The 13,826-nt window shown below is 34.9% G+C and overlaps 1 protein-coding gene across 5 annotated transcripts in view; it reads left to right on the top strand.

Annotated features, from left to right (window-relative positions):
- Positions 1-13,826, top strand: part of EPB41L5 (erythrocyte membrane protein band 4.1 like 5) — a 142,589-nt gene that overhangs the window by 67,588 nt on the left and 61,175 nt on the right. For 4 of the 5 annotated variants that reach the window (XM_042994259.1, XM_042994258.1, XM_007091163.3 and 1 more), the window contains 2 exons: positions 3,643-3,685; positions 4,131-4,246. In XM_042994259.1, the coding sequence (XP_042850193.1) occupies positions 3,643-3,685; positions 4,131-4,246 (159 nt within the window). Of the gene's footprint in view, positions 1-3,642; positions 3,686-4,130; positions 4,247-7,728; positions 9,639-13,826 lie in introns of those variants that run through there. The other variant, XM_007091164.3, reaches the window with a different exon arrangement.

Genomic DNA, 13,826 nt, shown 5'->3' with positions numbered 1-13,826 from the left:
TATAGGTTCATATAATGCTTTTCAACTATTATTATGTGCCAGTCTCTTGGAGTGTCTCAGATTCAGGATGTACTTGTAAATCTAATTAACTCTTTTGAGCTTGTCTACTCTTATATGGCAGATGTGTGACTAGAGCTTCTTCAGAAGTAGAAATTATTTGTTGTGGGGTGCTGAGTATGGCCAGCCTCTCCTTGAGATGTCCTATTCAGTTTTTCCCCTTCCCTCCACACTTAGAAAGCCATTAGAGTCAGGCTGATTACTGATTCACCATAAAAACACTCTGCTTCTTGAATAAGGATTCTTCTGATGTTTCTTTAGCTGTCAGTAGGTTGTTAAGTATAAATAAATGAATAGAGTAAGGAGGAAGTAAGTGATTTTCTCTATTGTGAATTTTAATTAGGTAAAAAACAATTTTCTGCTTTTCGTGAGTTGTACTTTTATTTTCATTGTAATTTATAAGCTATGCTTTTAAGAAAGATGATGGAGCAATGTTAGAGGCATTCTATACTTTTTAAACTATTTTATTTGTTTTTTGTTTAATGAATCATGTCTTACTTAACCTGAAAAAGAGGCTAGTACAGCATATTAGAGCTTAAAATAAAGATGACAACCTAGTGAATTTAGCAGAAATGTAAAAGTATTCAAGCAATAATATGTAGTTGAAATTAAGGTTTTTATTTGCAAGGATTTATCCTTCTTTAAAAATTTTTTGAAACACACGTTTCTGACCCAAAACTTGAGTATAGCTTTATAATCTCTTTCCTAGAATTTAGATTAATTTAACTTTAATGACAAAATTTTCTTTTCTTTCCTTGAATAATGCTTTTGGCTCTGGAAACTGCACCAGAAATGGGATACTTAAATAACGATATTTTATTTTTATGATTTTTTGTAATAAGCTTTTAGAAATTAAATGTAGAGGGGGACCCAGCTCTCCTGAAGGTTATTTACCAGTCTACATAACACGGCTTGAGAGGACCAGACCAGTTTGGACTGGCATGAATACCCTTTCATTCTTGCCCTTGTAGTTCTGTTTGCATGAACAGTTTTGCTCCAGTGAACCATGGAAAACAGGACTGTTTGAAAAAGCACAGCTATTTGACCTAAAAAGCTTCTTGACCTTGTACTGTGCCTATTTGAGTAACAGGTTTTTAAATTGGCTGATGTCAGTCGTTTTCCTTGTACTCTTTTATCTCCTAACTATTCCCCATGAGCCTTGACTAATATAGAGTATCCTAAGAAGAGGTGACATTTTAAAGGATAGTCCACATTGCAGTGGTTGGTACTTTTTGTACAGGTTTAGCAGACAGAATCTTGAAGATGGAAAAGAAAAGAAAAGAAAAAATGGTGGAGGAAATGATGAATACAGAGTATAGGAGCAAAAGGGGTCAGTTATTGTAGGTGTTCCTTTGAAAGGGGAAACTGGGATAAGGTCAGTAATGAGAAGTGTTTCACTTTTATATTAGTGGAAGTGAAAGAATGTAATTATGAGAAGATAGTGCTTTCTACATTTCAAATTTTTAGAAACCAGGATCTATGATCCAGTTAAGATCACTTACTATAAGTACTTTTTTTAATGTTATTATTCATCTTTATTCATCACCTGCTAGAGTTATTCTTAGTTAAAGAAAAAGCTTCAAAGAGTAACCAAGGGGATGGGATCATCCAGCCAAGCAGGTTGGATGAGATTTCATAATATTTGGGATTATGGTTACTTAAACCAGCATAATGTATTCTGGGAACAGTAGCATTAGTCAAAAGAAATCGTACCTGACAAGTATATACTTTACGATTGTCTTGACAACAGTTACACACTAACTAGTATTTTTTTTAAAGCTTTTTTTCGTCAGTTTTATTTGTGTTTTGCTAATATTAATGCATTTAATCCTCCTGTAACAGTTTCACGCAGATGAAGAACCTTAAGTTTAGAGAGCAGAACTAGCCAGTGGTAGTGGCACGGCTTGAATTTGAACCCAGTCAGTGCTAGTGCAAGTTCTAGTGACTCAACTTGTAATAGAGATGTAGGTAATAAAATGATTAGCTATAAAATGGGTTCACTTTTCATTACCTAGTCTTTTAGCAAGGGCTCTTCATTCTTGAGATCTTTTCTTAATTTGTTGCCTTTCATCAGCTAGTTTTTGTTTTCTTCTCACCCCTTTAAGAAAGGCTCTTAGATATTGTATTAAGAGTTTGGTTTGAGAAGCTTTGCGTGTTTCCTTTTACTAGAATGACATTGTGGCTGGGTATGATACTGAGTATTGCTATGGAGAAGTCTATGCCAGCCAGATACTGGCAGTGATTTCCTTTTAATTTTCTTGGGGTACCTTAAGTATTCTTTCCTTATCCTTGAAAGTCAGTATTTTAATAATAATGTGTTGAATGCATTTAACTCTCTATCTCATTTTCCTGGGACATAGTGCTCTTGTTAAATCTGTAGATTATTTTCTCACTTTCAAGGAATTTTATGCATATATTTGTATGTAAACATATACATATACACATACACACATGTATGTATGTAAATATATATACACACATATATACGTATTTGTGTGTGTATATATATGTATACACATACATACATACGTACATACATACATTATTTTGAATATATTTTTCAGTTGCCTTAGTTGAATTCTTTACCTCAGTATGCAAGTATGCTTATGTTAGATGTTAGAAAGTGTGAAGTTAGTAAACTCTTTTTTTTCCCTCATTTTGTTGTGATAATATGTCATTTTTGAGTTATTTTATTGAATTTTTTTTAAGTTGCTCTGAGGTTTGTTTTTATTTTGTTATAGATTGGAGTTTTTATTTTTTTATTATTATTTTTTTTAATGTTTATTTATTTTTGAGACAGACAAGCAGGGGAGGGGCAGAGAGAGATGGAGACACAGAATCTAAAGCAGGCTCCAGGCTCTGAGCTGTCAGCACAGAGCCTGATGCAGGGCTTTGATCTCACGAACTGTGAGATCATGACCTGAGCCAAAGTTGCTCGCTTAACCAGCTGAGCCACCCAGGCACCCCAAGATTGGGGTTTTTAAGTGCTTTTGGGGGGGAAGGGATGGAGCAGGGAAATGAGTACAGCCTAAGCTAAAAATTTAAAGACACATTTATAAGTTATTTGGAGCAGAGAATATACAGAAAGGTTTCTAATTTTAAGTTTGTACTAAGGTCTTTTGGGTTATACAATGCTGAGCTGTTGATGACACTGGAAGATCTTGTGAGAGGGTGTGAATATACAAAAGAAGTGGCACAGATAAGTTTATGTGGATATTTGTGCTTAATGCCTTGAATTTAAGGAATCATTTGTGCTGCTCTTCATTTTGCTATCTTTGACAGATCCTGTCCAATGAATAAGATTAGTAGTGAACTACACATTTAAAGCACAGTTAAAATACAGGTATACACAAATCTCAAATGAGCAGATCGTAGAAAAACAAGTGTTTGTCTACGAGAGCAAATGTTTTCTGAGCATCTTACATTCTTAGTTTTGGAACCAACAGTAATTTTTTCTTTATTTGCAACAAAACAATCAATGCCTTTAAAAATAAAGCTACTTTCATTAGTGTATGTGTTATCTTACAGTGTGAAGCCCTAGAATTTTATATATGGTTTTTTAATAGATGTTTTTCCCCATTACAGTGTTCACAATAATGTTTCAACTCAGAGTAATGGCTCCCAACAGGTAAGATCATCTTAAGCTTCTAAAGCACTAGAACACTGTAGTTAATTATGACATATAGTGGTATTATTAATTGAATTTTCATAGTGGTATAACTTCAGGAAAGTTTTGTGTGTTTTTCTTATCTGTAAAGTGGCTCAAAAATGAAACCCTTTGTTATTTTATTATCTATGATGTTATAAATGGGACAGGTATCCTATAGAACATTTTCTGTTCCTGTAAATCCTATAAAATGAATAAGACACTGATAGATTATTATTTATCTCTTTTAGAGATAGATCTTTTTGATAGATTATTGTTATCTCTAAGGTAGTCTATAACATTCAAGCATTTGTTTACAGTTTATTTGTTCAATATGTAGATAGTATTCCATTTTAATGTTCTGTTTATAGGTGACGAAGTCTTTTATGTAAGTAAAATAGATGATTTTTATAATTTCTGTCCAAAGGCTTGGGCTGTGAAATCTACTCTACCTGTGGTTCCTTCTGTTCCCTCTGGTCCTGTGCTGGCAGAGATAGAGAATCTTCCAAGGAATCCTGGAACAGACCAGCATGACAGGAAATGGTTTGTTAACTCCTTAAACCGGAATAAAATGTTACTTGCTTAATGTATTCTAAATTCCCAACCCATAATCTTAGAACACGTTAAATGATTGAAAGCAAATTATTCATATTTGTAAGCTGAACAGAAACATATTATTGAACAGTCAGAATGGAATTGGGAAAACAAGGGATATAAGTGAAGAATGGAATGCAGTTATTTAATTGAAAAACATTGGTCAGCTCTCCTTATTTTGGTTAGTATGATTGGGAGACTGATGGCTGGTTCTCTGAAATGACTTCAGTGCTAGTCCAGTAGAACCTTTTCCGGATCCATAAAGAAAATGTGTTTGCTATATGTTATTCCACACAACATAACGCTACTGTTTTGGATGAGTTTTTTCATTAGAGACTGAAGATAAAGCCAAAAGGGAAACATGATTCTAATCTAATAAAGCATGAAATACTCCATTTTGGGGATTGGAGAGAGAATCTGATGACAGAGAAGATCTTTCATTTGCTTAGATTTCCAGGGTCTTTTTTTAGATTCATACACAAATATGAATACTTTGTGGCTTATTGGACTGTAATCAGTAGGGTTCGTTATTTCCCAAATAAATATATGTGGCTTGGAGGGTTCGTAGGGAATTATTTGATTAAGTGGTCATGTTGGTTGCATCATCTGTTCAAGTTGTATGTCTGTGAAATGAACCTTGATAATTTATAGGATTTTTCTCTTTTTTTCTCTTGCTCTTAGTTTATTTATACCTGAAATCTAATGAGTTTCTGTGGTGATCTCAAGGTTTTGGTCAGCTTTCTGTGCAACCAGTTCTTCCTTCATGGTGGTGGGTCAACAGTGGTTGGTGATTATTTTCAGTCTTTGCTATGTAATTGTTTTTCATTGTTATTTTGGCTTAACTAACTTGCAAGGTGCTTTGCTCTTCATGGTTGGGCATATTTTTACCTCAGTTCCAAATAATTTGATTACTTTCTGAGATTGAGGGAATCCCCCCCCCTTTTTCCCCCTTTTCCTTTTACCTGAGAGTGTGGTAGGAGAACTTGGTGTATGTGTGTGCATGTGGACACACACTTCAAGTATAAACGGTGAGGCTTCTAAATATCAGATTTTAGTCTTTATTTTTTTAAGCCATTAGAAACAGTTCTTCACTTTCTTACTGAACACACAGCTCCAGTAAGCAGCTATGTTTTATTGCCTTGATATTAACACCAAGTCTGTTGGCAAGAAAACCAGTACTGAGACTTCAACTATAAAAGAACTGCCTTAATACATGCTTACCTTTTATACTAATGTGGAATGAGAGTCTGGTTTTTTGTTTTCTGGTGTTTTTTTTTTTTTTCATACTATATTATGACACTAAGTCTTTATTGAGTTTTCTGATTTTCCTGGGCACATATTTAAATCTGTTTAATTTGATTCATTAGGCCCTAAGTTCCTTTGATACAACCTTTAGAAATAGACAATACTGAATCTGAGAGTATTGAATTTCAAGGGAAATGAAAAATTTGGAGCTATGTGTCCTTCCTTCATTTACTTGTGCTGAGACCTCCTTTGCTGAAATGGAGTAAAATGATGATCCTGAAAACCTAATGAGTCTCAGTGTATGTCAGCAGTGGCGTGGAACTGAATATACAACTGATCTGTTTTGGAGCTAATGGATTCCCCAGCCTGAATTTAAAGTGCATTTTCTATTTCACTTTTTGTTTCTGCATGCTTTGCTTGTTATTAATGCTTTTAAGTGAATATAAAACAGTCCTCCTTTAGAAAGTGATAAGTTAATAAAATTTGGAAATGCTCCCTAGATTTGAACAATTGGGCAGAATAATAGACTATAATCAGGTAGATAAATTTTAACCATTTTAATCTAAACCTACTTCACATTCAGTTCTTTAGCTTTCTCTTGCTAGTATGTTCTAAATGGCACCATTATTTCAGTAAATGATTTGATAACCGGTAATGTAGATATTTAGAGTCTTGATTATTTAGAGTATCACCTTTTGAGAAACAGTTTATGTATTTTAAACCCATTAAACCATTTATAAACAACAAAAACAAAATTGAATAATATTTGCGAAATCTTGCCTATATTGGGGAAAACATAAACCTAATTTAATTTAATGTCCTAAGTTTTCAGAGTCTGTGTGTTGAGGGTCATGAATTTTATGGGATAGATTTGATGAACAAATTGTATATCGGTTGAAGAAAAGATGATTTTCTTGTAAAAAAAAAAAAAAAAGTTCAAATTTATTCTAAAATCCTTTTAGCTAATTTCTTTTCAATTTCCCTAAGGAAAGAAAGGTGAAGATTCATGTTTCAATTGAGTTAGAAAAGTGTCGTATTTAAAAGTCTAGTTTTAGACCTCTTTTATAATTGGGATGATTTTTTTTTTCTTTGTAATTGTCTTAAATATGTGCTGCCCTTATTGCTGTGTTGAAAAACCTTGATCTTCTGAACTGTGACAAATGTTTTCTTTCTACTGGAGGACTCTGGTTATTTCTAACCAGGAACTGCTTGTATGCATGCTTCATTCTCATAGTTCTGCAGGTCTATTCTATAGCACTGTGTGATAAAAGGTTTCTTAATATACTTACTAAACTGTTCCTTGGAGGGGCTTTATAGTCTCATCACATTATCTGTACCTGTTGAATTTTATTCTGAGGTCCTGTGAACTTTGATTATAGAAGGAATAGCAATTCTCCATTGTTAATTGGAAACATTGATGTAAAATTACATGGCCTCTGAAGGTAGTTGTGGAATTTTGTTTCCTGGGTTTCAGTTTTGTGAAATCCCTTAATTTGGGGAATAATTCTCACAGTTGCCCTTTTCTATGTGTGCCTTTATCCGTAATTTAGAACTGTCCTTGTATTTTATGATTTTTTTAAATGTTTGTTTATTTATTTGGCGGGGGGGAGGAGAGTGTGTGAGCATGAGCCAGGGAAGGGGCAGAGAGAAAGGGAGACAGAGCCCCAAGCAGGCTCCTCGTTGTCAGTGCGGAGCAAAACACGGGACTCCATCTCATGAACTGTGAGATCATGACCTGAGCCGAAATCAAGGGTTGGGCGCTTAACTGACCCACCCAGGCACCCCAAATTGTCCTTTTAAATATCTGAGTGAAGTCAGTTATAAATATTTTTTTCCTTTTTATTAGAACTTCAAACAACATTTCTACCTTTGATTTTGATACCAGCATCAGGGACAGATAGAGTGTTTTGCTCTTGGTGAAATTTCCTCTATTTAATTCACTTAACTGACTCTGATTACTTATTGATATTTCCATATTGAGCTTTTCTACTACATATAACTGTTGATTCTGTCCTCCCCCCTCCCTTTATTCTTGAATGTCATTGCATGGAGTAGATGTCAATAACTACTCATAACAGTGGTGCATGCTGGTCACACTGCCTTTCTCCTTTGTTACCTCTTACACATTCATTTTCTCCTATTCCTGTAGACTAACTGTGCTCCCCTCCCACTCCCCAACCATCCAGGCTCTCTGCTGCCAGTGACTGCTGTCAACGTGGTGGAAACCAGTGGAACACAAGGGCCTTGTCCCCACCCCAGCCTGCACATAGAAACTACACTGACTTTGTCCATGAGCACAATGTGAAGAATGCAGGAGTCCATCATGATGTTCATTTTCCTGGCCAGGCAGCCATGACTGAGATATAAGTGTTAAGCCTATTAGATACTGGAACTCTTTGTCATGCAAATTGATGGTATACATTTTTTCTACACAGAGGATTGGTCACATTAGGAGAATTTGGGAGAAGTTATATTGAGTCACTAGTCGTAGTGTTGGTTGTAATTGAATAATTCTGTGAAAGGGAAATGATGTTAAGTTGTATGCCATCAGTGATAATGACAAATGCTTTTGTGTTGAAAGGGTAGGTATATCATTGTAATTTTGGAAAGATTTTTCATGATTTTAACATGTTAATGCATCATTCAGAAGATGTCTCAGGAGAAGGTTTGTGTAAAAGCTGCCTATTATCATCCTACCCAAGCCATCCAAATAGATTGCCGTTAAAAGAATCAGACAAAGTAATCGTACACTGAGAAGGAAGCATATCCAGGCACCCTGTTTCAGTCTTTGGTGATACTTTGATAGAACTACTTTTCTATACCATTTTTAATATGCCTACAGTGACCCATGCCTTAATTTCAGTTAAGTGCCCAAGATTCTGTAATTGTAATTAATGTAATTTATAATTAAAAGCACTTTTAGTTTTTACAAACGCAAGAATTTTAATTTACCAAAATGTCTAGAAGTCACATTAATGATGTGATTCATGTAGAGAGAGAGAAATCTGAATGTTTACTTTTGTATGATTAACTAGTTAACCAGTGGTTAACTGAATTTTGTTACGTTACTGCTGAATGGTTGTACAAAATGGAAAATGTATCCACTTTTGTCTTTTCATATTCTTCTCTTCTTTTTTCATCTTATGCATCTGATAGATTTCCCAGGTTTGCAGCAGCCTCATAATCTGGCCTTAAAATAAAATTCTAAGGCCAAAACCATACCACTTTCAAATGGATTGGATATATTACTATTTTTTGTCCTTCATGAACTCTGAATGTAATTATCCAAGCTCTTTGATTTAATTCATAGAGGCAGGTTACATGAAAAAAAGTACATTTCTAATGTAATGGAAATTGATGTAAGAGAAGCATTTCTTTTGCCTTCCTATAGTTTTTTAGAAATTTTAACAATTTCCAAACCTTAAAACTATGTATATAATAGTTTGAAGATATTTTATAGTCTGAGAATTCATAATACTTCAAGATAATGAAGCTTTATTATAAACAACCTAACCCATATACCATCCATTTACCTCCAACGTCAGTCTTATCTCTCTCTGCTAGACAAAGACAAAGGTTTCAGAGGGTGTTATTATTGGACTGTTGGTTGCAAATAGCATACAACTTGTCAATAGGAAATATAAGTAAGCAAAATTAAGTAAGACCTAGGAATGAGATTTATAAAAGCAAGTTTCAGCCTGTGAGTTTATCAATCATTTTAAGGAGACAGAAGTTCAAAGTATTCTTTAGCACATCCTGTAAACCTGTAAATAGGAACAGATCCATATCTTAAATAGCCTAGCTCCCTCCCTAATTCTATCATCATAAAACATGCTTAAAAATGACCACTAATCTATGTTCCTCATAGTTGTTTTAGACTTTACATGGCTCAGATTATAATTGTTAGGTATTGTTGATGGTAATTTTTTTCTTTAAAACAGGGAATTTGAATTAACATTTTAAGCACAAAAACTTTGGTTTGTGTCATTCAGGAGAAGATTTCATGGATGTGACTATGATTAAGAACTTCCTATTTCTTTAAAAGTTTTTTTTTTAATTTGTTTTTAATGTTTATTATTTTTGAGAGAGCGCGTGAGTGAGCATGAGTGGAGGAAGGGCAGAGAGAGAGGGAAAGGGAGGGAGGGAGGGAGACAGGGAGGGAGACAATCTGAAGCAGGCTCCAGGCTCCGAGCTGTCGGCACAGAGCCCGATGCGGGGCTTGAACTCATGAACTGTGAGATCATGACCTGAGCTGAAGTCAAATGCTTAACCGACTGAGCCACCCAGGCACCCCAAGAACTTCCTATCTCTATAATAGAAACCAAAGGAGTGTATAGAAACCAAAGAAATAATAATAATAAAGGTTTTTAGGTCTTTTAGTAAATCCCAAGGTTTGACTTTTCGTACTTCAAATATACCTTAGCAGAATCTTAACTTTGGGAATTAGGGGAAGGATTGTAATAATAGAAGAGTAAGGTCTTCAGTTTGCATTGAAAGTGGTCATTTCTATAGAATTTGAGTTAATCAGTAATGTTACATTTAAGTGATGGAAGAATCACATCATGGTTATATTTTCTTTGAAAACCTAATATAATAGTTCATTTATAAAGTCCTGGATAATAGAAACTGGATTAGAGGGGAGGGGGTGGGGAAAGTAAAGGACTAAGACTGGGTGGTAGTAGAATTAAATTTGTCTATTATAAGTTTCTATATGATCCAGGATTTCATATCAAATATTGTGAAAATTCGTGTTACTGGTAATTTCAAGATCCACGTTTCCATAGCTATGAAGAATTTACAGGTCATTCATTCTAAATAAATTGTCACCAACTTATTTATATTTTGCATTTTATTATGCCTTAAGGGTTAGTGATCATACATTCTAGATTAGGGAACTAATATCCTCTAGAAGTACCTTAGTTGGTCACTATCCTTTTGATCAGAAGGAGCCAACCACACAGAGCTCTGGGACCATGTGATTCAACTTCAGTGCTTGGGCTAATTTTATTTAACATAGTTTTAACATCTTGAATTAGGTTGGCTATGTTTCAACTGCACTTTTATAAACAGAAACTTACAGAAACACAGCAAAGCTAGTGATCTTCATACTTTCACACATGAAAATAGAAGATCTTGTGATTATTAAAGGCTTTTACCTGTCTCTGAGTGTAGTCTAACCCTTTTGACCTTGATAGGGTAGTCACAGATACACTGTACTTTTAAATGGGTATATAGAGAAAAACAGAAACTTAATATTTGTACTGTTGTGTATATGCCTATATTTTAAAAAGCAACTAGTATACAAACATTCTAATACTGTAATGTCAGTATAATTCAGACCCTTTTTAGGTGGATTTTAAGTTGTTTAAAGTGCTGACCCAGGAAATGTTGTTTATAACACTTGGGTGAATCTTTATTGTTAAAATTGTCCAGGATGTAAAAGATGCTTTGTAAACATCAAGATAAAAAACTGAAATGTCTTCTGAATGGAGGACACGCAGATAACTTGTTTCATGGGATAAACAACGAACTGGACCTTGATTACGGTAGTTTGTTTCACTAGATTTTTACATACTTATTTGGTTGATATGCTAATGATTATTTTGATTAGTAGTCTTGTTTTATCACTTTTATGTGTCCTGATGTCATGCATTTCATCTTTCCATCTTGCTAAAACAGGAAAATAGATGAAGGGGTGGTGGAAATAATGGACGATTTTGGTGTCTTGAGTTTCAGGAGGAAGAGGAGTATTGTGATGACAGGCTTTACAGGAATAAGAAGACTAATCCTCATCTTTGATCCCTTTATTTCCATATGTATTCATAGACGTAAACTGACAAAGTAGGGGGATGGTTTTCCATATTAGTGCAGCACGTTCTGATGGTGAAAGCAGTAATCATTTGAAACAGCGCTTTAACTGTTTTGGTTGGGGCATACGCTTCATTTTGAAACCATAGTTCATTGCTTGAAAGGCTGTTATTTTTTATGTGTTAGGCTTTAAATATTGGGTCTGAAAATATTAATATCAAGTTGCATTTATTTTATATCTTTGGTATATAGGGTTTGTCATGGATTTGCAAAAGTAAAATCCTCTTGTATTAGTCTCTTTACCACCACCTACTTCCTTCCTATATTTTAATGTAAATTATACCACATCATCAGTTATACCTGGCTTCCAGAATGGTCAGTGCCTGCATGTGATAGAATTTGCTAGAGATAGAATTTGAAGATCCTTTTAGGGTGGGGAAACCTCTGTCTGTGCCTCTGTCTTTCTGCTGTCTCTCTTGTGGGCTTCTGTCTCAGTATAAAATGTTATTTGTCAAATCCTTTCTTGTTAATATGAATCCTATAATATTTTTTCTCAGCTCCCTTTTTTGAAGAACATAAAATTTTCTCATGCTCTTTTCTTATAACTTATCTTTTTACTTTAGTCATGTGAAATCCATTGTGAGAATTTTGTTTCACCAACTGGACATGAACTTTGGTGATAGAAATACTAGGGTAAGAAGCATGTCACTTTCACTGGAATATGTGTTATATAACTTCACTTCTTTAATTCTGGCTAATGTGTAATACATTTGAGCTGCTTTGAGCATTTTGGGTTGGTGGGGAGTACTGTAATATTAGCCTTTTTAGAGAATTAGTGAAGAGGAGAAATTTCAAAAGAAGTTGGTGAAAGGAAAAAAAAATTCTGTGGCTTTTTTAATGATACATTTTTTAATTTTTATACTGAAGTAGAAAAGCAAGTGTTCCTGTTTTTCCTGAAGGAATTGTTCTCACAATTTTTTATTATTAGATAATTACCTAAGCTTTTGTGTTCCTAACAGCAAGCTGTGGCCTTCATTTTAGGTGATGGTGCTCAAGTGAACTTTTTACATTTTGTTCCTGACACCTGGCCAACGTTTTGTTTATATTGGCATGGAGGAGAGCTATCTGACTTGGAGAACAACATTCTCCAGGAGAGTGACTGAAGACTCCCTTGGTGGTGTAATAAACCTATACCTCCTCCTCTTAAAAGCAGGTTTAACAGCTGCAGATCTTATTTTTTGTTCTTGAAGGAATTCCCATTTGTTTTGTTTTTGAGTAATTTTAATAAAGAAGAAGTGAGCTATACTAGTGTATGGTTAGGATTTGTGGGAAGTTGCAGATTCCTTAATAAGGTCTGGTGTATTGACTTATGACTGATTATTGTTAACATTAAGTGAAAAAATATTTTCAATTATTAGGAATGGGTGGAGTAAAAGAAAATGAAAAGTAAGAGATGATAACAGGAAGACAGTTGATGGCCTGACTTGTCTTGTGGAACTGGTTGGAAGACTATCCAGAGAAATTACAGAAAACATCCCAGGATGTACAATGCCACATATGTACCATTACTCAGAAGAATTTCCTATAACAGAGCTATGTTTGTAGCCCAGCTAATTAGCTTCAGGGATTATTTAATTATAAACTCTCTAGGAGTTTGGTGGAGATTAAGAACTATGTTTTGGGGCACCTGGGTGGCTCAGTTGGTTGAGTGTCTGACTTCGGCTCAGGTCATGATCTCACGGTTTGTGAGTTCGAGCCCCATGTCGGGCTCTGTGCTGACAGCTTAGAGCCTGGAGCCTGCTTCAGATTCTGTGTCTCCCTCTCTCTCTCTGCCCCTTCCTTGCTTATGTGCGCGCGCGCGCTCGCTCTCTCTCTCTCTCTCTCTCTCTCTCAAAAACAAACATTAAAAAGAAAAAAAGAATTTTTTTTTTTTTTTTTTTAAAAGAAAGAATGAACTATGTTTAACAACTTACATTAATTCTTTCTGGGAACACCAGCATCAAAACGTTTGGAAGTCTTTAGAAAGACTTGTGGAGATTTGAGTAGAATGTCCAGTTTATCACTTTAAGTGGAACTTAACAGATAAACTGGAGTGATAGTAGTTAAAAGTACTTGTGTCTTGGAAAGATGTTGAATCTTGGTGCGAAGGAGTTTCAATTTGGTAAGGAACCCTGGGCCAATCACTGCAAATGTTTAAGTTGAAGACTGGGGAGGCTTGTATTGATATCTCCATTTTAAGTTCACCTCGTTACTTGTTGAGTACCTACCAGAGCACCTCCTTGTTCCTCACTTCCTCATATGCAGTCACTTATAGTTACTCTTTTGTATGTACCCTCAGATATCTTCTCCTGTTGTGCACATCTGGTTCAATCCTGGCTAGATCCACTCTGTCCACTGTACATGTAGATGGAGAATATGGAATGCAATATTGTTGAATGGTCTCTCTTTAAATTTTGGCCACTGAGCTCAAATGGGT

Source organism: Panthera tigris, chromosome C1 (assembly GCF_018350195.1).
Source record: "Panthera tigris isolate Pti1 chromosome C1, P.tigris_Pti1_mat1.1, whole genome shotgun sequence".
NCBI lineage: Eukaryota > Metazoa > Chordata > Mammalia > Carnivora > Felidae > Panthera > Panthera tigris.
Note: the sequence above shows the minus strand (reverse complement) of the source record. Positions and strands in the feature narration are given on the sequence as shown.